The sequence below is a fragment of the Hyperolius riggenbachi genome, chromosome 6, assembly GCF_040937935.1.
Source record: "Hyperolius riggenbachi isolate aHypRig1 chromosome 6, aHypRig1.pri, whole genome shotgun sequence".
In the NCBI taxonomy this organism is placed as follows: Eukaryota; Metazoa; Chordata; class Amphibia; order Anura; family Hyperoliidae; genus Hyperolius; species Hyperolius riggenbachi.
The window spans coordinates 285,202,267-285,220,138 of NC_090651.1; the positions used below are offsets into that span (position 1 = coordinate 285,202,267).

General features: G+C 45.1%; 1 protein-coding gene across 1 annotated transcript in view; it reads left to right on the top strand.

Moving 5' to 3' along the window:
* MCAM (melanoma cell adhesion molecule) overlaps positions 1 to 17,872 on the top strand; it is a 124,483-nt gene that overhangs the window by 77,739 nt on the left and 28,872 nt on the right. Inside the window, exons 7-10 of the mRNA XM_068240969.1 lie at positions 1,233 to 1,354; positions 9,077 to 9,209; positions 11,465 to 11,580; positions 12,024 to 12,165. Of these exons, the coding sequence (XP_068097070.1) occupies positions 1,233 to 1,354; positions 9,077 to 9,209; positions 11,465 to 11,580; positions 12,024 to 12,165 (513 nt within the window). The remainder of the gene's footprint in view (positions 1 to 1,232; positions 1,355 to 9,076; positions 9,210 to 11,464; positions 11,581 to 12,023; positions 12,166 to 17,872) is intronic.

Below are 17,872 nucleotides of genomic sequence, written 5' to 3' on the forward strand. Positions count from 1 at the left end.
TTAAGCCTTGTACACACGTCTGACTTAAAGGGAACCTGAAACGAGTAAAATTATTTAAAACAAACACATGATGTACCTGCAAATAAATATTGCATACTCACCTCACCATCAATTCCTCTCAAAAGCTAACCATTTGCTTCTAACAATGATTCCTTCCAGTTCTTACAAGATTTTGTCAGAACTGAAATGCATCGGTTGCTGCCAATTATAACTGAAAGAAAAACTGATGTGCAAGCTAATGTCCATGTTTCCCTATTGTTCAAGTGGGTGATATTACAATTCAAGAGTGTACTGACCCAGAAGCTGTTACAGGGTTAAATGCCATTTTTGAAATGGAGGATGGAGAATTCCGTCGATCACAGTAGATAAACAGGACACGGGAGAGGAGAAAGAAATTGTTAAGTAGACTAAACGGGAGGTAAGTATAATTATGCATATGTTTATTTTGACTTTTCATTCTCAGTTCAGGTTTTCGGCATTCGGTTGCCGATAACGACCACCTCAGCTGATAATCAGGCATGTGTACGGCAGCCGGTGACCCCGAACCTGCGAGCGATCTGCCAGGCGGATCTACACACCCCCAGCGACGCCAATCCCATTGTTCACGCTGATCCCCGTCGCCCGTGTGATGCCAGGCATGCGCCGCTCTTCGTCCTACCGTCCCTGCCCCCCCTGCATAGCAACACAGCGCATTGTGATTTGCACACGCAGCCAGGCCCAGCAATGTCACACAGGGAATCAGGTACTGGTGACATCCGTCAAAGGCGTGTACGCACCTTTAGCAATTGGGTCTCCTGATAACAAAGTTGCATGAATGAGTGCTTTGCTTGCCTCTTGTACCAGCAATAGCTGAAATTGAATCAGGCCCATTGTGTACAGTGACATAGCTAAGGGGCTTTGGGCCAGTTTTACAATGGGCCCCCCAAGCATCCTATACATAACAATTCATATGGCGCAACAAAACCTGCCAAGGACATCTATAGTGTTAGAGGTGTAAGCAGAGGAGGGGAACAGTTTGTTTAAGATCACCACTATTCAAAATACATGTAGAAGTGATCATTACCAGCATAACACCATTAAACACTGTGGTTGAAGTAGGGGCCCCGGTGCGGTCGCATCCTCTGCATCTCCTAGTGCTACACCACTGCAGGTTTATAACAAATAAATGATAAGCATACAATGTTTCAGTGAATAGGTATATTTGATTCTGACATTGATTTTTCAACTTACAGACCCAAATACTGAAATCAGGGTATATATGAAAGGTCCATCCAAGATGATAAAGGAAGGGGATCTCGTAAGGCTGGTATGTGAAGGTGATGGGAATCCACAACCTGAAACTAGTATCTACAAGGTAAGCAGAGTTTTATCTTTCTAAACATAACATCATCTTACGTTTTGCTTGGTAATAATACATTATTGGAGGTTGTGTTTGTAAAGATAGCTGTTTACTTGTGCACATCTGTAAGTTGAGGACACCAAGGACTCACACTTGCAACCTTTGGCTTCATTTCAGCTGTTATAAAAATGCAGGTCAACTGCAATTTTATCAGTTTGTTTTCAGGTTAAGTTCATATGTGTTTGAGGCTAGAGGCACACTAGGCAGAATCGCATATGCATTTGCCATAGCACATAGTGGAAAACACATATGCGATTCTGCCTAGAGTGTTCCTACCCTGAGATCAGTTTCCCACTAACTTAGATCTAGGATAAATTAATCTTAGTCTTAAAGAGAACCTGAACTGAAAATAAAAAGTCAAAATAACCATACACAGATCATACTTACCTCCTGTGTAGTACTAGTCTACTCCTCAATCTCTCAATGTCCACAGTGATCAATGGAATTCTCCGTCCTCCATTTAAAAAATGGCCATTACCCCATAACAGCTTCCTGGTCAGCACACTGTTAAACTGTAATATCACCCACTTGAGCCATAGGGAAACGTGGGCATTAGCTTGCACATTCAGTTATAACTGACAGCTGCTGATATATAACTGACAGCAACTGGTATATTTCAGTTCTGACAAAATCTTGTCAGAACTGGAAAGGATCACTGTAAGAAGAAATGGTGAGCTTCTGAGAAGAACTGACGGTGAGGTAAGTATGTAATATTCATTTGCAGCTATGTCATGTGTTTATTTTAAATAATTTGACTCACTTCAGGTTCCCTTTAAAGTGCTTAGCATTAAAGTGCAAATCAAATAAATAAAAATAAAAAAGAGGGGAGCCTCTAAATACTGCAGAGCTTTCCCAAGTCCTCCTGGCCCCCACTGTTGCCATACGCTCATCTTCATGCACAAGTGTCACACGCTCCCTAGTGGCCGGACCGCACAATGCCTTCCAATCAATTTCGGATGTATGGAGACAAAGTGGGAGAAAGCGCACTCAGTGTGTGAATTATGAAAAGTGGCCAGCCGACCGTAGAATGATCTCACCTCAGTGTAGTGCTGGTTAGCCCATATAGGTGTACCAGCTCGCAGGCTTTGTCACTTTAAGCCAGGTACCAGGCTCCTGGCAACCGGGATTCCTTTGTACCTCTCCCCTCGCAGCTGTGGAAAGCACCACTCGCCTTGCAGTCACCAGCGTTCTGCACTATGCAGGTGCTCAGTGGCCATGGCGGGCGCCAATTGTATGAGTAGAATACCTTTTGTAGAGGGATCGGTGTGCAAGCTGTCTTCCATCTTCCAGCACAAGCGTTACCTGCACTCTGCAGGCGCTTGTTAGCTGGTAGTGTATAATGGAGTTGGCCGGGTTGAGGTGCCAGTCTGTGCAAACAACAATACATGGGGAAGACGTGTAATGTAAAGATCTGTTTCCAATCAATTTCAGCACACAGACCATGCAATCTGTGGTAGCAATTGGTGCACAGAAACCGCTGGAATTTTGGCAGCAGACAGACCAGAGGGAGGTGTGTGATCTATTAAACACAAAATACTAGGCTGCCACCATCTCTGTTACCATGGGACAGAGAATCCCACTGACTGGCTGACTCTAGACCTGCAAATAAAACGGTTAAAACACACTCTAGTTTATCTAGCTATCAACAGTAGTAGCGACTCTTCAGAAGCTAAAATTCGATTTGTGCGGCTGAATAGCAGGGGTAGCTGAACAAATAAATGACTTTGTAGAAGTCTGTATTATAAATGCAATATAAATAATTAATATATACAGAAAATCATTAAAATCAACAATTATAGAGACGATAATAGCGCAGTATGAAAATAAAAATAAGGGAAGAAATAAACGGACACTTAAGCCAGGTGAAAATATGTCCTGTTTGGGAAATCTGAGCAAATGGAAAATGTCCTTTGTTTCAGTTCAAGCAAATGGCCACCAGCCACATGGTCCCCTGGCTGGCTTGATCAGGTGATGGTACACAGGGGAGGACTGCCTCTCTTTGTATGCATCCTGGTTTTATGGAAGTTAGTTTTGGGGTGGGACCAAGCCTGCCCCTCTGGTTGACAAACCAATCACAGTTCAAGTCCTTGGAGAGAGATTTAGGTTTAAACGTATAAAACGCTGTAATTCAAAACCAATAAATGCCACATTTGCGCTGATAGCAGATTAATACACAGTGGATTCGGGGAATCATACAGAGACCAAGAACCCTGAGTCTAGCCCAAGTGGTCGCACCAAAATTAATAACTCTGCTTAGGAATGGGCTACGAACTCCCACAATCTCTTAAAGCGTGCACAATTTCAACTGCGCCTAAAGGTATTATTTTAGTAGAGATAGTCAGTGGCATTCTGCTACAATCTTACCTAAAAATGACTGGCTATATTTTCACTTTGGGCTGTCCAAACGACAAAGTAGTTGCTGACGTTCTGTCTATGGGACTGCAGTTTCTGAATAGGCCCCCTTCTGTGGGTTTTCCTGACTATTCCTGTGTATGCTGTCGTTCACAGGTAACTGTGATGAGGTTAATTACCTGGTCAGAGTTGTGACAGGTATGTGTGAACTGTCTTCTGGGCTTTCTGCACTCTAAAGTAGGTTAGGCCAAATATTGCTGAAACACTCAATCAACGAGATGAGGGACATAGAAGGTCCACCTCCTTACGTGATGCGGGGCAGTGTAGAAGGACAGTGCTGGGTTGCGTAAAGAAAGGATACTAAGATAATGACCATTCTGTGGTTCTGTTTACAGGATTGTGTTAAAGATTAGGATTAGGGTTAGTAATTTAGGGTTATCACTTTACTTCAGGATCTCATTTATTTGCCATAAATATCATACACAAGGGCCGAGGTCCTGGAGTTGGGCATCACTGATTTATACTATATCACCAATATTAGATACAGGTCATGAGTCAGAATGTCATGTTTCAAAACATTTTATTCCAAAGCTCTGTATCAGCTGCATTTATAGCAGAAATTAATAATGATTCACCCTGTATAAACATGGAGCTCCCGGTAATGGTAACAGCTTCCGGTGATGGCCACGCAGAGAGGTGCAGGGAAACGGGTAGCTACCTGTCTCTACACACACTGCACATTTTTTCACCTCCTAAAGGTGGTAGGAGGATTGGATGGTCGATCAGGTTACTTGGTGGCCGATCGACCATTCGATTTGATGATTATTCAATCAGATGGGCTGCCAAGAGCATGTCCAAACAACAATGCGACCAACATGGTTGCCGACGTAAGGTGTGGCGGGTGAAAAATGGCCTGGTGTTTAGGGGGGTTCAAGCCCGTGGTCCTTAACCACTTAAGGACTGCAGTCTTAAAACCCCTTAAGGACCAGACGCTTTTTTCCATTCAGACCACTGCTGAGCATGGGCTATGCCGCCGGAAGGCACCGCTCAGGCCCCGCTGGGCCGATTTGTATAATTTTTGCTAGCTGCGTGTGCAATGCGATCGCCGCCGCTACCCGCCGATCCGCCTCTATTCGTCGCGCCGCGGCCGCCCCCCCCCCCCGGCCCCGTGCGCTGCCTGGCCAATCAGGGACTGTGGGGTGGATCGGAGTCCCCTTTGACGTCACGACGTCGATGATGTCATCCCACCCGTCGCCATGGCGACGGGGGAAGCCCTCCAGGAGATCCTGTCCTTTGAACGGGATCTCCTGATCTCCGATCGCCGGAGGCGATCGGAGGGGCTGGGGGGATGCCGCTGAGCAGCGGCTATCATGTAGCGAGACCTTGTCTCGCTACATGAAAAAGAAAAAAACATTTTTTAAAAACGGATTTGCTGCTCCCTAGCGGATTTTTAGCAAACCGCCAGGAGGGTTAACGGTTTATTGCTCGGTCATACAACCTACCACCTAAATGAATTTTACCTCCTTTTCTTGTCACTAATACAGCTTTCTTTTGGTGATTGATGGGTGATTAGGGGGGTCATTGAGTGCAAACAATGGTCTGAGGGGGTGATCAGGGGGGTCTGAGGGGTGCTGTGGGCGATCAGGGGGCAGGGGGGGCAGGATCAGTGTTTGTGTGTGCTTACTAGGGAAGCTGCCTTCTGCCCTTGTGGTCCCTCGATCACTGGGACCACCAGGGCAGGAGTCAGCCTGGATAATACGCTTTGTATACATTACAAAGCGTATTATACGCTTTGAACGCAGCAGATCGTGGGCTAACAACCCGCCGGCGCTGCTAATTGGCTAGCGGGTTGACGTTGTGGGTGGGCGGAGCCTATTGCCAGCAGATGCGCGCAATCCCCGGCATTTCACTCCCCCAGGTACCACCGCCGATCAACGTTACACGGTCCTGGGGGTGCCACTGTGCCGCCGCCCATAGGTACTGGGTGGTCGGCAAGTGGTTAAGTGCTTAACCACTTGCCGACCGCGCACTCATACCGCGCGTCGGCAAAGTGGCAGCTGCAGGACCAGCGACGCAGTACTGCGTCGCCAGCTGCAGGCTGATTAATTAGGAAGCAGCCGCTCGCGCGAGCGGCTGCTTCCTGTCAAATCACGGCGGGGGGCTCCGTGAATAGCCTGCGGGCCGCCGATCGCGGCTCGCGGGCTAAATGTAAACACAAGCGGAAATAATCCGCTTTGTTTACATTGTACGGCGCTGCTGCGCAGCAGCGCCGTAAGGCAGATCGGCGATCCCCGGCCAATCAGCGGCCGGGGATCGCCTCCATGTGACAGGGGACGTCCTGTCACTGGCTGCACAGGACGGATAGCGTCCTGTGCAGCCCGGATCACCGGGAGGGAGAGGTAGGAGAGGGAGGGGGAGAATGTCGCCGCGGAGGGGGGCTTTGAGGTGCCCCCCCCCGCAACTAGCCTGCACGCAGGAGCGATCAGACCCCCCCTGCACATCATCCCCATAGGGGGGAAAAAAGGGGGGCGATCTGATCGCTCTGCGTGCCCTCTGATCTGTGCTGGGGGCTGCAGAGCCCACCCAGCACAGATCCCTTCAAACAGCGCTGGTCCTTAAGGGGGGGTAAAGGGTGGGTCCTCAAGTGGTTAAAGAGACACTGAAGCCAAAAAAAATTATGATTAATGAATTGGTTGTGTAGTACGGATAATTACTAGAAGATTAGTAGCAAAGAAAATATTCTCATATTTTTATTTTCAGTTATATAGTGGATGCGCCCGGCTAACGGAAAACTACATGTTTTTTTATAACATTACATCATTCTCTAAAATTTAGCAGTTTACACACTACTCAGCATTCTAAATGTTTTTACAGAGCAGGCTAGTGAACCATTGACCTGTCCTCTGGAGAGAAAAAGAAAATACAGTGACTGACAGTTGAGATAATAAGCTTCAGAAGACAGAGCTCTCTGCGACTTTGAAAGTCATGAAGTTCAATGGCTTTTTTGCATAGATAACAGCTGGAGTTTCTTAACTCTTCCTGTACTGAAAACAATATTAGACTTATGTCTCTGCTCCTAATGTTTTATTTCTTAGCTGTACTACACATGCAAATCATATCATATTTTTTTTTTTTTTTTGCTTCAGTGTCTCTTTAAGGATTTTTTTTCGGCAATCATTTTGGACATAAGCTTTCCACTAATACTAGTGATAAAAGTCCCAACACACCATTTTTTCAATTGCCCCTTTTGGCAACGCTAATGGAGACTTCAGTTCTCTGCGATCAATGCCCCCCTTATAGGCTTATTAGTGGAAATCTTATTCCCTAATAAGCCTTATACACTATTAGCGATGCCTAAATGTCTGCAGGCACAGCTGACTGCGGCAAGGAGTGCATTAGGCTTATTAATGGATACGCTTTCCACAAATACTTTAGCACTATGGGTGGGGCTGATCATGGAGAACTGAAAGGACTAATGTAGGGGGAAAAAGAGTTGAACTTACCAGGGGCTTCTAATAGTCCCCTGCAGACGTCCTGTCATGTGCCTCTGGTTCACTTCTGGAATTTCCGACTTTAAAGTCGGAAAACCATTGCACCTCCATTACCCCTGTCAGCAGCCCCCAAATTTCTCATCTCCCCTACCGCTATGAGGGCAGTTGCATTAATGGAGAACTGAAGTCTCCGTTACAGCAATAAGCGGTGTCCAAATTTCTCTGCTCCCTGCTGCAATCGGCAATAGAGAAAATGGTATGTTGGGGCTTCTGTTGCTAAATGGGGTTAACAGGAAATTTTGAGTGTCAGTCGCAAAATGAAATATAAGCCGTTGTCTGGAGACCTCAAGCCACTAGAAAGTTACTGTGCTTTTAAATTTCCTTCTGTGTGCCTGTTAATTGCAATTAACTATTGAAGTAATAGCATCACCCTTTTTCCAAATTAGTGTGTGCGCCCAAATTTCCTGCTTCAGTTTTATTGACTTGAAGAAGCAGGTAAGGCCCGTGAAATGCATTGTCATCTGTGTCCGATAAAATACTTTTTATTAAGCCACTCCTCCTCTGAGGTAAGATCATTTTTTAAAGAGAACCCGAGGTGGGTTTGAAGAATGTTATCTGCATACAGAGGCTGGATCTGCCTATACAGCCCAGCCTCTGTTGCTATCCCAAACCCCCCTAAGGTCCCCCTGCACTCTGCAATCCCTCATAAATCACAGCCACGTTGCTGACAAACAGCTGTCAGAGCTGGCTGTGTTTATCTCTATAGTGTCAGTCTGCTGCTCTCCCCGTCTCCTGCAGAGCTGAGCTCCAGTCCCCGCCTGCATCCCTTCCCTCCCTGCTGATTGGAGGGAAGGGATGGGGGCAGGGACCGGAGCTATGCAGGAGGCGGGGGAGCAGCCGAGACTGACACTACAGATGTAAACACAGCCTCACAGCACGGCTGTGATTTATGGGGGATTGCAGAGTGCAGGGGGACCTTAGGGGGGTTTGGGATAGCAACAGAGGCTGGGCTGTATAGGCAGATCCAGCCTCTGTATGCAGATAACATTCTTCAAACCCACCTCGGGTTCTCTTTAAAATCTTAATAGCCTAACTTACTCCTTAAGGTGCCTCCTCCCATCCTGTCTATGGCATTATAAGGATAAGTATGGCTATACAGGAGCAGACTGATATTACAGGGAGGGACATGGCTATACGGGGAGACATGGTTATGTTTTGGTGACATGACTATATTCTAAGTTCACGGAAGCAGGCACCACCTGTAGTAGCTGTTTATTCAAAAAATTGTTAAAATGACATTCAGCAAAAAATGGCTATGGCGATAGCCCGCCTATTAAAGCTTCTCCGCTCGTTCTCAAGCCGTTATGCCAAATACACCATATGGAATATGGCACAACAGCTTCAGAAAGAGCGTAGAGGCTTGAATCGCCATAGCCTTTTTTTTACTGAATGTCATTTTAACAGTTTTTTGAATAAAGAGCTATATTTTACTACAGGTGGTGCCTGCCTCCGTGGACTTTGATGCTGGTAGGCCACATAGTACTGTGGCCCTAGGCAGCGGCACACCACGGGACCTTTGCTCATTGTTGCTCCCTCTCTCTGTTTGGATCTACATGGCTATATTCTAGAGACTTGGTTATTGCTATGGGGAAGAATGATGGGGTGTCATGGTCCCCACACTTTTTATTGGTGGCCATGCTTGTTATATGACCTGTTGTGGGGGCCACCACAGCATGGGACTGAGACCCCATGATTCAAACGGTAGTTATGATTATTTGCTTCGTATTTGACATTACTTTAGAAAATGTATTTTATTACTCCTTTTTCTTGACAGAAAGGGATTGATTCTGAACTGGAAGAAACTTCTTGGAATGTTTCCCGTGGAGATTCTGGTGAATATGTTTGTAGAGCATTTGATACATCTACTGGGGAGGATCTTCAAAACGAGACTACGCTCGTCGTCCACTGTAAGTCATTGATCTGCCATGCTACCTTTTGCTTTGAAGATTTTGTATCCTTGAGTCTTTTCAATACATGAGCTGTATTTTTTTTTTAAGTACCGTAATCCCTTCAAATATATTACTCTTGCACTACTCCACTGAACCCGGTGCTTGAATTTATGGTTTAGTAGAATAAGCTACACTTTTTCTCAATCCTTCAATCATCATTCAGCCGCACAGCCATATTAACCTCTTTGGCGTTCAGTTTCTGCTGGATTTCTGTGCAGAAAGTGATCCAATTAATTTTCATAACCTTTCTTCCTGTAACTTACCAAAATGTGTCAAGCAAGGGTCTAGTATACATTTTGAGTCCAATAAAAGCTTGAAAACACAAAATCAAATAAAAACTAAACTAAAAACTAAATTTCAAAATTACTCCCCAAAATCTCTGATCATTTACATTTCCGAGCTGCAGCTGGCAGCTGCTCTACCTGCACTAATACAAATGTAAAGGTAGCCATACATTTAACATTGATGGGCATATTCGACCAAGAACACATTTTTCTCTAATCAAATCTGATTAGAGAGAGATCTGTCAGCTGCCCATACACCGCAGGCTGATTCCCGATCGATTTCAGAATGAAATCTCTCAGGAATTGGCCGTGTCCGCCGCCTTGCCACTGCCCCCCAGTGTATAAATGTACTCCTGTGTGTGCATTTATACATTACCTGTCCTGCCCCCCACAGTTTATTGTATTCAATACAAAAAAATAAATAGATTAGTTTGCTAGATGTTGATGACACTGCGTGACCCTGGCATCATCAACACTGATCGCCGGGGAACATGTCACTATCGGAGGTACACGGCGAGGGATCAGCACGCCAATGGTGAGTATAAGTGGTCCCAGTATAGGTAGCCAAGTATAGGTGTGCCCAGTATAGTATAGGTAAGCCAGCTATAGGTGCCCCAGTACAGGTTAGCCAGCTATAGGTGCACCAGTACAGGTTAGCCAGATATAGGTGCCCCCAGTATAGGTAGCCAAGTATAGGTGCCCCCAGTATAGGTAGCCAGGTATAGGTGCCACCATTATAGGCATCCAGGTATAGGTCCTCCCAGTATAGGTAGACAAGTATATGTGCCCCCAATATAGGTAGCCAGGTATAGGTGCCACAGTAAAGGTTCCCATATATAGCTACCTATACTGGAGCACCATGTATAGGTGCTCCAGTATAGGTAGCTAAGTATAGGTAACCAGGTATAGGTGCCACCAAAACCAGTATCCAGGTATAGGTCCCCCCAGTATAGGTAGCCAGGTATATGTGCCACCAATATAGGTAGCCATGTATAGGTGCTTCAGTATAGGTAGCTAAGTATAGGTGCCACCAATAAAGGTATTCAGGTATAAGCCCCCCAGTGTAGGTAGCCAGGTATATGTGCCACCAATATAGGTAGCCAGATATAAGTTAGCAACTTATAGGTGTAACCCAGCCTAAATGAGCAATCTTTAGGTGTCCCCCAGACCCTGAACCTCCCCCTGCAGAAAACCCCAGCACAATTACTCACCAAGCTTCTCACCCGCAACCCGCATGTATGAAGCAGGTGTCATGACCTCATCAACATCATACGCTCAGTACAGAGGCGGGGATGCAGCGATCAGAGCTGCTGCGATCGCCGCGGGTGAGAGGCTTGGTGAGATAGATACCTTTAACAGGGACAGCTATAGATTGCTAACTTAGGCTGAGGGGAGAGAAAGTAACAGAAATCCTCCTTAGCAGCATGCCCGACACTGTGTCGGGCATACCGATTTTAGCTTTTTTTTCTTGCCCGATGCAGTGTCGGCATACTGCTAAGGAGGTTAAAAAAGTGTCCTCCTCTCACTGAAACTGTTCAGCACTGTGGACTTTGGAATGTTTTTAGAATTTATTTGCTCCCTTTGCAGCGGTTTGTACTAAATCCTGCAGCAGAACAGTGGGAGAAGGGGGTATTGGGTGGGCACTGCTGTGTGTCTACACTATAGTTTATGGTAGTAGCAATAGGGTATTGTACCATGTTAGCATCAGTAAAAGCAAGAATTTTTGAATTTGAAGCCCGACGAAGGCTATACAGCCGAAAGCTTGCTTACTCTTGGTGTGGACAGGCACCATTCAGCTGGAATGTACTATGGGGGGCATTACAAAAAATGCACAAATGTTGGGTCCACCTGGCACCAACTGAAAAATAACAATAACTTGATCCCATAAATTTTTATGGTAGTTTTAACATGGCTGTTTTTTATTTCTAGTCATGGACCCACCTGTAATTTCTCATACAACCCCTGTTACTATGGAACTTCAAACTAACCTGATGGTTATGTGTGAAGCTACTGCATCAATTCCGCCAGAGATTCACTGGGAACAAGTGAGTGACTGAAAGGCCACCTGATGCATTAAGCACAAGTAGTCCCCGGTTAACCAACGAGATAAGTACTGTAGGCTTGTTCTTAACCTGAATCCGTTCTTAATCTGGCACACTGTGCCATCTCTGTCCCGTGTACCTCCTCTGTGTCCCCCCTGTGCCTCTAGTGCCCCTCTCTGTGTCACCTCTCTTCCCCTGTGCCTTCAGTGTTCTCCTCTGAGCCACCTGTGCTCCCCCACACACGCACACTGTGTCCCTGTGCCTCCACTGTACCACCCCTGCCCCCCTTTGTGCCTCCTTCTGCCCTAGTGATGATCTAATGTACTAATTTCGCTTACGCTAAATTGTACGTAAAATGTTGCTATTACAATTACTGTACTCCATTTACAAGTCTTGATTAATTTACACATCAGAACAATTGACTATTCATCTTATCTCTCTATTAGGATGGAAGAACCATTGCTAATGGGTCTGTGTTAATCCTGGATTCTGTAGACTACAGTGATATGGGACTTTACACATGTGTTGCTGAGCTTCCTGGTTTATCAGGACTGATTGAGCGGGCAGATATGCAAGTCATTGTAAGAGGTAATATGGCCATTTGTATACATTTTATATACACATGGATTTATTTAAAGGACAACTGAAGTTAGAGGAACACGGAGGCTACCATATTTACTTCCTTTTAAACAATACCTGTTGCCTGGCAGCCCTGCTGATCCATTCGGCTCAGTAGTGTCTGAATTACACCAGAAACCAGCATGCAGCTAATCTTGTCAGGTCTGACAATAATGTCAGAAACACCTGATCTGCTGCATGCTTGTTCAGGTTCTATGGCTAAAAGTATGAGAGGCAGCGGGTCAGCAGGACTGCCAGGCAACTGGTATTGTTTAAAAGGAAATAAATATGGCAGCCTCCATATCCCTCTCACTTCAGTTGTCCTTTAAACTCCGAACTCCTCTCTGCTCTAAAAATTAGGTACTGCACAATAACCTTTAGGGGGGGGGGGGGGAGGGAAATCTTTATTACAATTTATGGAAATCCTAAAAAAAAATTGAAGTTTTAACTGGATTAATGCTCAGGAGGCAAAGAAAGGGTTAACGCCTTAGCCTTTTCCTGTACATGCAAATCCTCAGCTCTCATTTACAGCTACTAATAAGGGTAATTACACTCTGGTGTAGCTAAAAACACATAGCTCAGAACAGTGGCGTTATACAGCATTTATTTGTGGAGTGAAAACTTTTCATTGTGTGCTGTGCAAGAGTTTGGTCCAGTTTAAAAATGGTACACTTTCCTAGTTATAACTGACACTGCAAAGCAGAGATGAAAAAAAAAAAGTAATCTTATCTTTGGAACTACTGCAAACCCAGAAAATCTCTGATTACTGAGCATGGGTGACTTAAAAAGCAACTCCTACTTCAAAGCAGTTCTTTAGGACACATTTGTCTCGGATTAAGTTGGCAATACAGTATTTTGTAGTTAGACTGGTCACACGAATCCCAAGACTGCCTTTACTCTTTTTCCTCCTAACTTCAGGAGAGGATTGCTGCCTCCACTGGTAGACAAACTACCATGAAGCACCTAATGGAAGAGAGTATGGCCCAAACTGTCATGCCTAGATCTTGCTGAGTAGTGTACAGAAGTCATTGGTATAAATCTGGTGAAATGCAATGCAATAACCTACTCTGATGGCTAATGTACACACACACACGCACGCACACACACGCGCACACGCACACACAGACACACACACACACACACACAGACTCTCTCTCTCTCTCTCTCTCTCTCATCACCCAGAGAAGAGATGCAGTTTATTTCTTTTAAGACACCAGGAAGAAGAATATTGGTAGGTGTACAGAGGCGCCAGAAGGATAAAAGTACATAAAATTTTTAAAAAATTGCTGGGAGGAAGTGGTGGACTCGCCTCCGTTAAAGCAGACACCAAGGACTGTAAATATATAGATATACACATTTATTGAAAATACCCCAAAGATGCAACCCGTTTCGTTCAGTTATAGCAAGCAGAGCACAAACAGAGGTGCTCTGCTTGCTATAACTGAATTGCTGTTGTTTATCCCCTGCTTATTGCCTGAAGAAGTGGGCTGTGCCCGCGAAACGCGTTGCATCTTTGGGGTATTTTCAATTTTCTTAATCCTGAGTGAGGACAGGTCTAATCTCCTCGCCTGCCTAATGAGTGGTTACCTAGATGGTAACCCGTGTTTGTGAGTATTACCATCTCACTGTTTCATTTATCCAATCAATTTTGACATACTACACCATATTGGGCTCTCGATTTCTCTTCAACTTTAGTTACCAGGAAGAAGAAGGTTATGTCACTGTTTTTCCTTCCTTCACCTCACGTTGCATCACAGAACTAGGGGTGGTCAACAAGATACACATAATATTGGCTTGCAAGCAACTTTAATGTTTATAATACATTATACACTAGGGGGGGACAGCGTCGGGGTTCAGTCGCATTTGTCGCACCCCATCAAGCATGGTGGCCCGACATCTTGCAGCATGTCCAATCGATTCATGCAACCAATTTCGAAATTGGTTGCATTGTCGATTGGGCATGTTCTTGGTGGCACTGAATATCATACAGTTTGACTATAATAATTGAATCCGATGGTCAATCGGCTGCCAAGTCACCTGATGTCACCTTGATACTTGGGCTTTCTGCAACTTCGAATATAAGGCTGCCAGCACCTTGCAACAAAAGATATTCAAATAAATCAGTTCCAAACATTATGGTTAGGTAAGGGGGACATCTAGTGGCAAAAACCTGTAATATCCTATGTACAACTCAATGGGAATATTACTATTAATGTGATATAATTTTTTTTGTCATAAAGTTAGGCACAGCATACATGCCCCACTCCAGTTTTAGGAGTTTTTTTTATATGGAACACATGTTGGTAATCATATTTTAAATGAATTGCAGAATGGATGCTTACTATGAATTTTACAGTATTTTTGCGTAAGCTCACCACAATTAAGTTACCTGTACATAAAATCAGTATCACTGCTCATAGTCATGTTGACAATCTGCCAATACAGGCAGGAAACATTATTCATGCTTCTTTTAGTACCTTGTCAGATCTGATTGGATATAAATTAAGCCACAGGGATGCATTTTTAGACTATACATATGGCTGGGCCGCAGGGCCGGAGCTACCATAGAAAAAAATGGGCAATTGCCCCAGGGCCCCAGAGCCTGTAGGGGCCCCCAAGTTGTCCCTCCTCCATCTTAACTGTTGCTCCCCAGGGACTTTGCAGAATCTGTTAAGTTGGGAGGTGACTGGGGGAGGGTCAGCAGCCAGCTCAGGGGCCCAGGAGGGAAGTTTAATTGCGACAAAGAGCCTCTAATGACGTTTTTTGGTCGGGGGGGGGGGGGGGGGTCTGTTGGGGACCCCCAGGCTAATTTTGCCCTAGGGCCCAATTGTTAGTTGAACCGGCCCTGCTGGGCCGAATTTAACAAGCGCTTCCTGAGCTGCAGAACACTGGGGAAAGTTTTGGGCAGATTTCTTTTCAAGCTTACATGTGCACTGATTTGTAAAATAACTTCCTCCTCTCTAAATAACACCCATAATAACAAAACACCAATCAAAATCCACCCCAAGCACCGATCACATGATGGTCAAACAACAGAGGGTATTGGAGATGCAATTTTACAAAATGGCCACCAAAACAGGAAGTAGGTTGATGTACAGTATGTCCACACATAGAAAATACATCCATACACAAGCAGGCTGTATACAGCCTTCCTTTTGAATCTCAAGAGATCATTTGTGTGTTTCTTTCCCCCTGTTCTCATGCACTGAAGTTTCAGGCTGCTTGTTTCTTCCTGCAAACAGCTTTGCCCTTGTCTGTAATTCTTCAGTATGTGAAAGCCCAGCCAGCTCAGAGGACGATTTATCCAGCTTGTAAAAGATAAGAGAGAAGCTGCTCTAATCCTAAATAACACACAGGCAGTGTTCATAGAGGGGCCTGGAAGGGGGAGTTCATAGCAGAACCACAACACTGAAGAACTTGGCAGCCTTCCAGACACAGGCCGACAAGTCTGACAAGGGAAAGATACATTGATTTATTACAGAGACAGTGATAGTATAAAGTGCTGCAGTAAGCCAGAACTCATTAGAATAGCTTTTTGAACTTGTAGGATGATAAAAAACAGGATGCAATTTTTGTTACGGAGTCTCTTTAAGCAAAAAAACCCTGTGGTGCTGAAGTGGTTAAACAAATAACATGTATTTGTTACAGCTGATACAAATCCTAAAATAAATCTGCATTGTTTCTACTTCCTGATTCATGGAAGCAAACATAATGTTAGCAGCCTGTGCTTTCAAAATGGGCGTATCTACCACGGCAGTCATGTGACACAGGGGAGAGATCAGATTACAACTTGTGATTAGACAAACATACATACATGTGATACATACACGGTGCAGTTCTCTATGTTTTCTTTCAGAGGTGGCCTTAGAGTATGCGGGGCCTGGGGCGAGTGTCATATGCGGGGCCTAGAGACATATGCTGTGGATACACACGTTGTGGAAGCACACACTCTGTATAGGTTAGATAGGTAGGTGCCCCGCAGTATAGATTAGATAGGTAGGTAGGTACCCCACAGTATATATTAGATAGGTGCCTGCAGTATAGATTAGACAGGTAGGTGCCCCGCAGTACAGATTAGTTAGGAAGGTGCCTGCAGTATAGATTAGTTAGGTAGGTACCCCGCAGTATATATTAGATAGGTGCCTGCAGTATAGATTAGGTAGGGTGGTGCCCTGCAGTACAGATTAGATAGGTGCCCTGCAGTATAGATTAGATAGATAGGTGCCAGCCTGCAGTATAGATAGATAGGTGCCAGCCTGCAGTATAGATTAGATAGATAGGTGCCAGCCTGCAGTATAGGTTAGATAGGTGCCTGCAGTATAGATTAGATAAGTGCCAGCCTGCAGTATAGATTAGATAAGTGCCAGCCTGCAGTATAGGTTAGAAAGGTGCCTGCAGTATAGGTTAGATAGGTGCCAGCCTGCAGTATAGATTAGATAGGTGCCAGCCTGCAGTATAGATTAGATAAGTGCCAGCCTGCAGTATAGGTTAGAAAGGTGCCTGCAGTATAGGTTAGATAGGTGCCAGCCTGCAGTATAGATTAGATAGGTGCCAGCCTGCAGTATAGGTTAGATAGGTGCCAGCCTGCAGTATAGATTAGATAGGTGCCAGCCTGCAGTATAGATTAGATAGGTGCCTGTAGTATAGATTAGATAGGCGCCAGCCTGCAGTATAGGTTAGATAGGTGCCAGCCTGCAGTATAGGTTAGATAGGTGCCTGTAGTATAGATTAGATAGGTGCCAGCCTGCAGTATAGGATAGATAGGTGTCAGCCCGCAGTATAGGTTAGATAGGTGCCAGCCTGCAGTATAGATTAGATAGGTGCCAGCCTGCAGTATAGGATAGATAGGTGCCAGCCTGCAGTATAGGTTAGATAGGTGCCTGTAGTATAGATTAGATAGGTGCCAGCCTGCAGTATAGGATAGATAGGTGTCAGCCCGCAGTATAGGTTAGATAGGTGCCAGCCTGCAGTATAGATTAGATAGGTGCCAGCCTGCAGTATAGGATAGATAGGTGTCAGCCCGCAGTATAGGTTAGATAGGTGCCAGCCTGCAGTATAGATTAGATAGGTGCCAGCCTGCAGTATAGGTTAGATAGGTGCCAGCCTGCAGTATAGGTTAGATAGGTGCCTGTAGTATAGATTAGATAGGTGCCAGCCTGCAGTATAGGATAGATAGGTGTCAGCCCGCAGTATAGGTTAGATAGGTGCCAGCCTGCAGTATAGATTAGATAGGTGCCAGCCTGCAGTATAGATTAGATAGGTGCCAGCCTGCAGTATAGGATAGATAGGTGCCAGCCTGCAGTATAGGTTAGATAGGTAGGTGCCCCGCAGTATAGATTATATAGGTAGATGCCCTGCAGTATAGGATAGATAGGTGTCAGCCCGCAGTATAGGTTAGATAGGTGCCAGCCTGCAGTATAGATTAGATAGGTGCCAGCCTGCAGTATAGATTAGATAGGTGCCTGCAGTATAGGATAGATAGGTGCCAGCCTGCAGTATAGGTTAGATAGGTGCCTGCAGTATAGATTAGATGGGTAGGTGCCTGCAGTATAGGTTAGATAGGTGCCAGCCTGCAGTATAGATTAGATAGGTGCCAGCCTGCAGTATAGGATAGATAGGTGCCAGCCTGCAGTATAGGTTAGATAGGTGCCAGCCTGCAGTATAGATTAGATAGGTG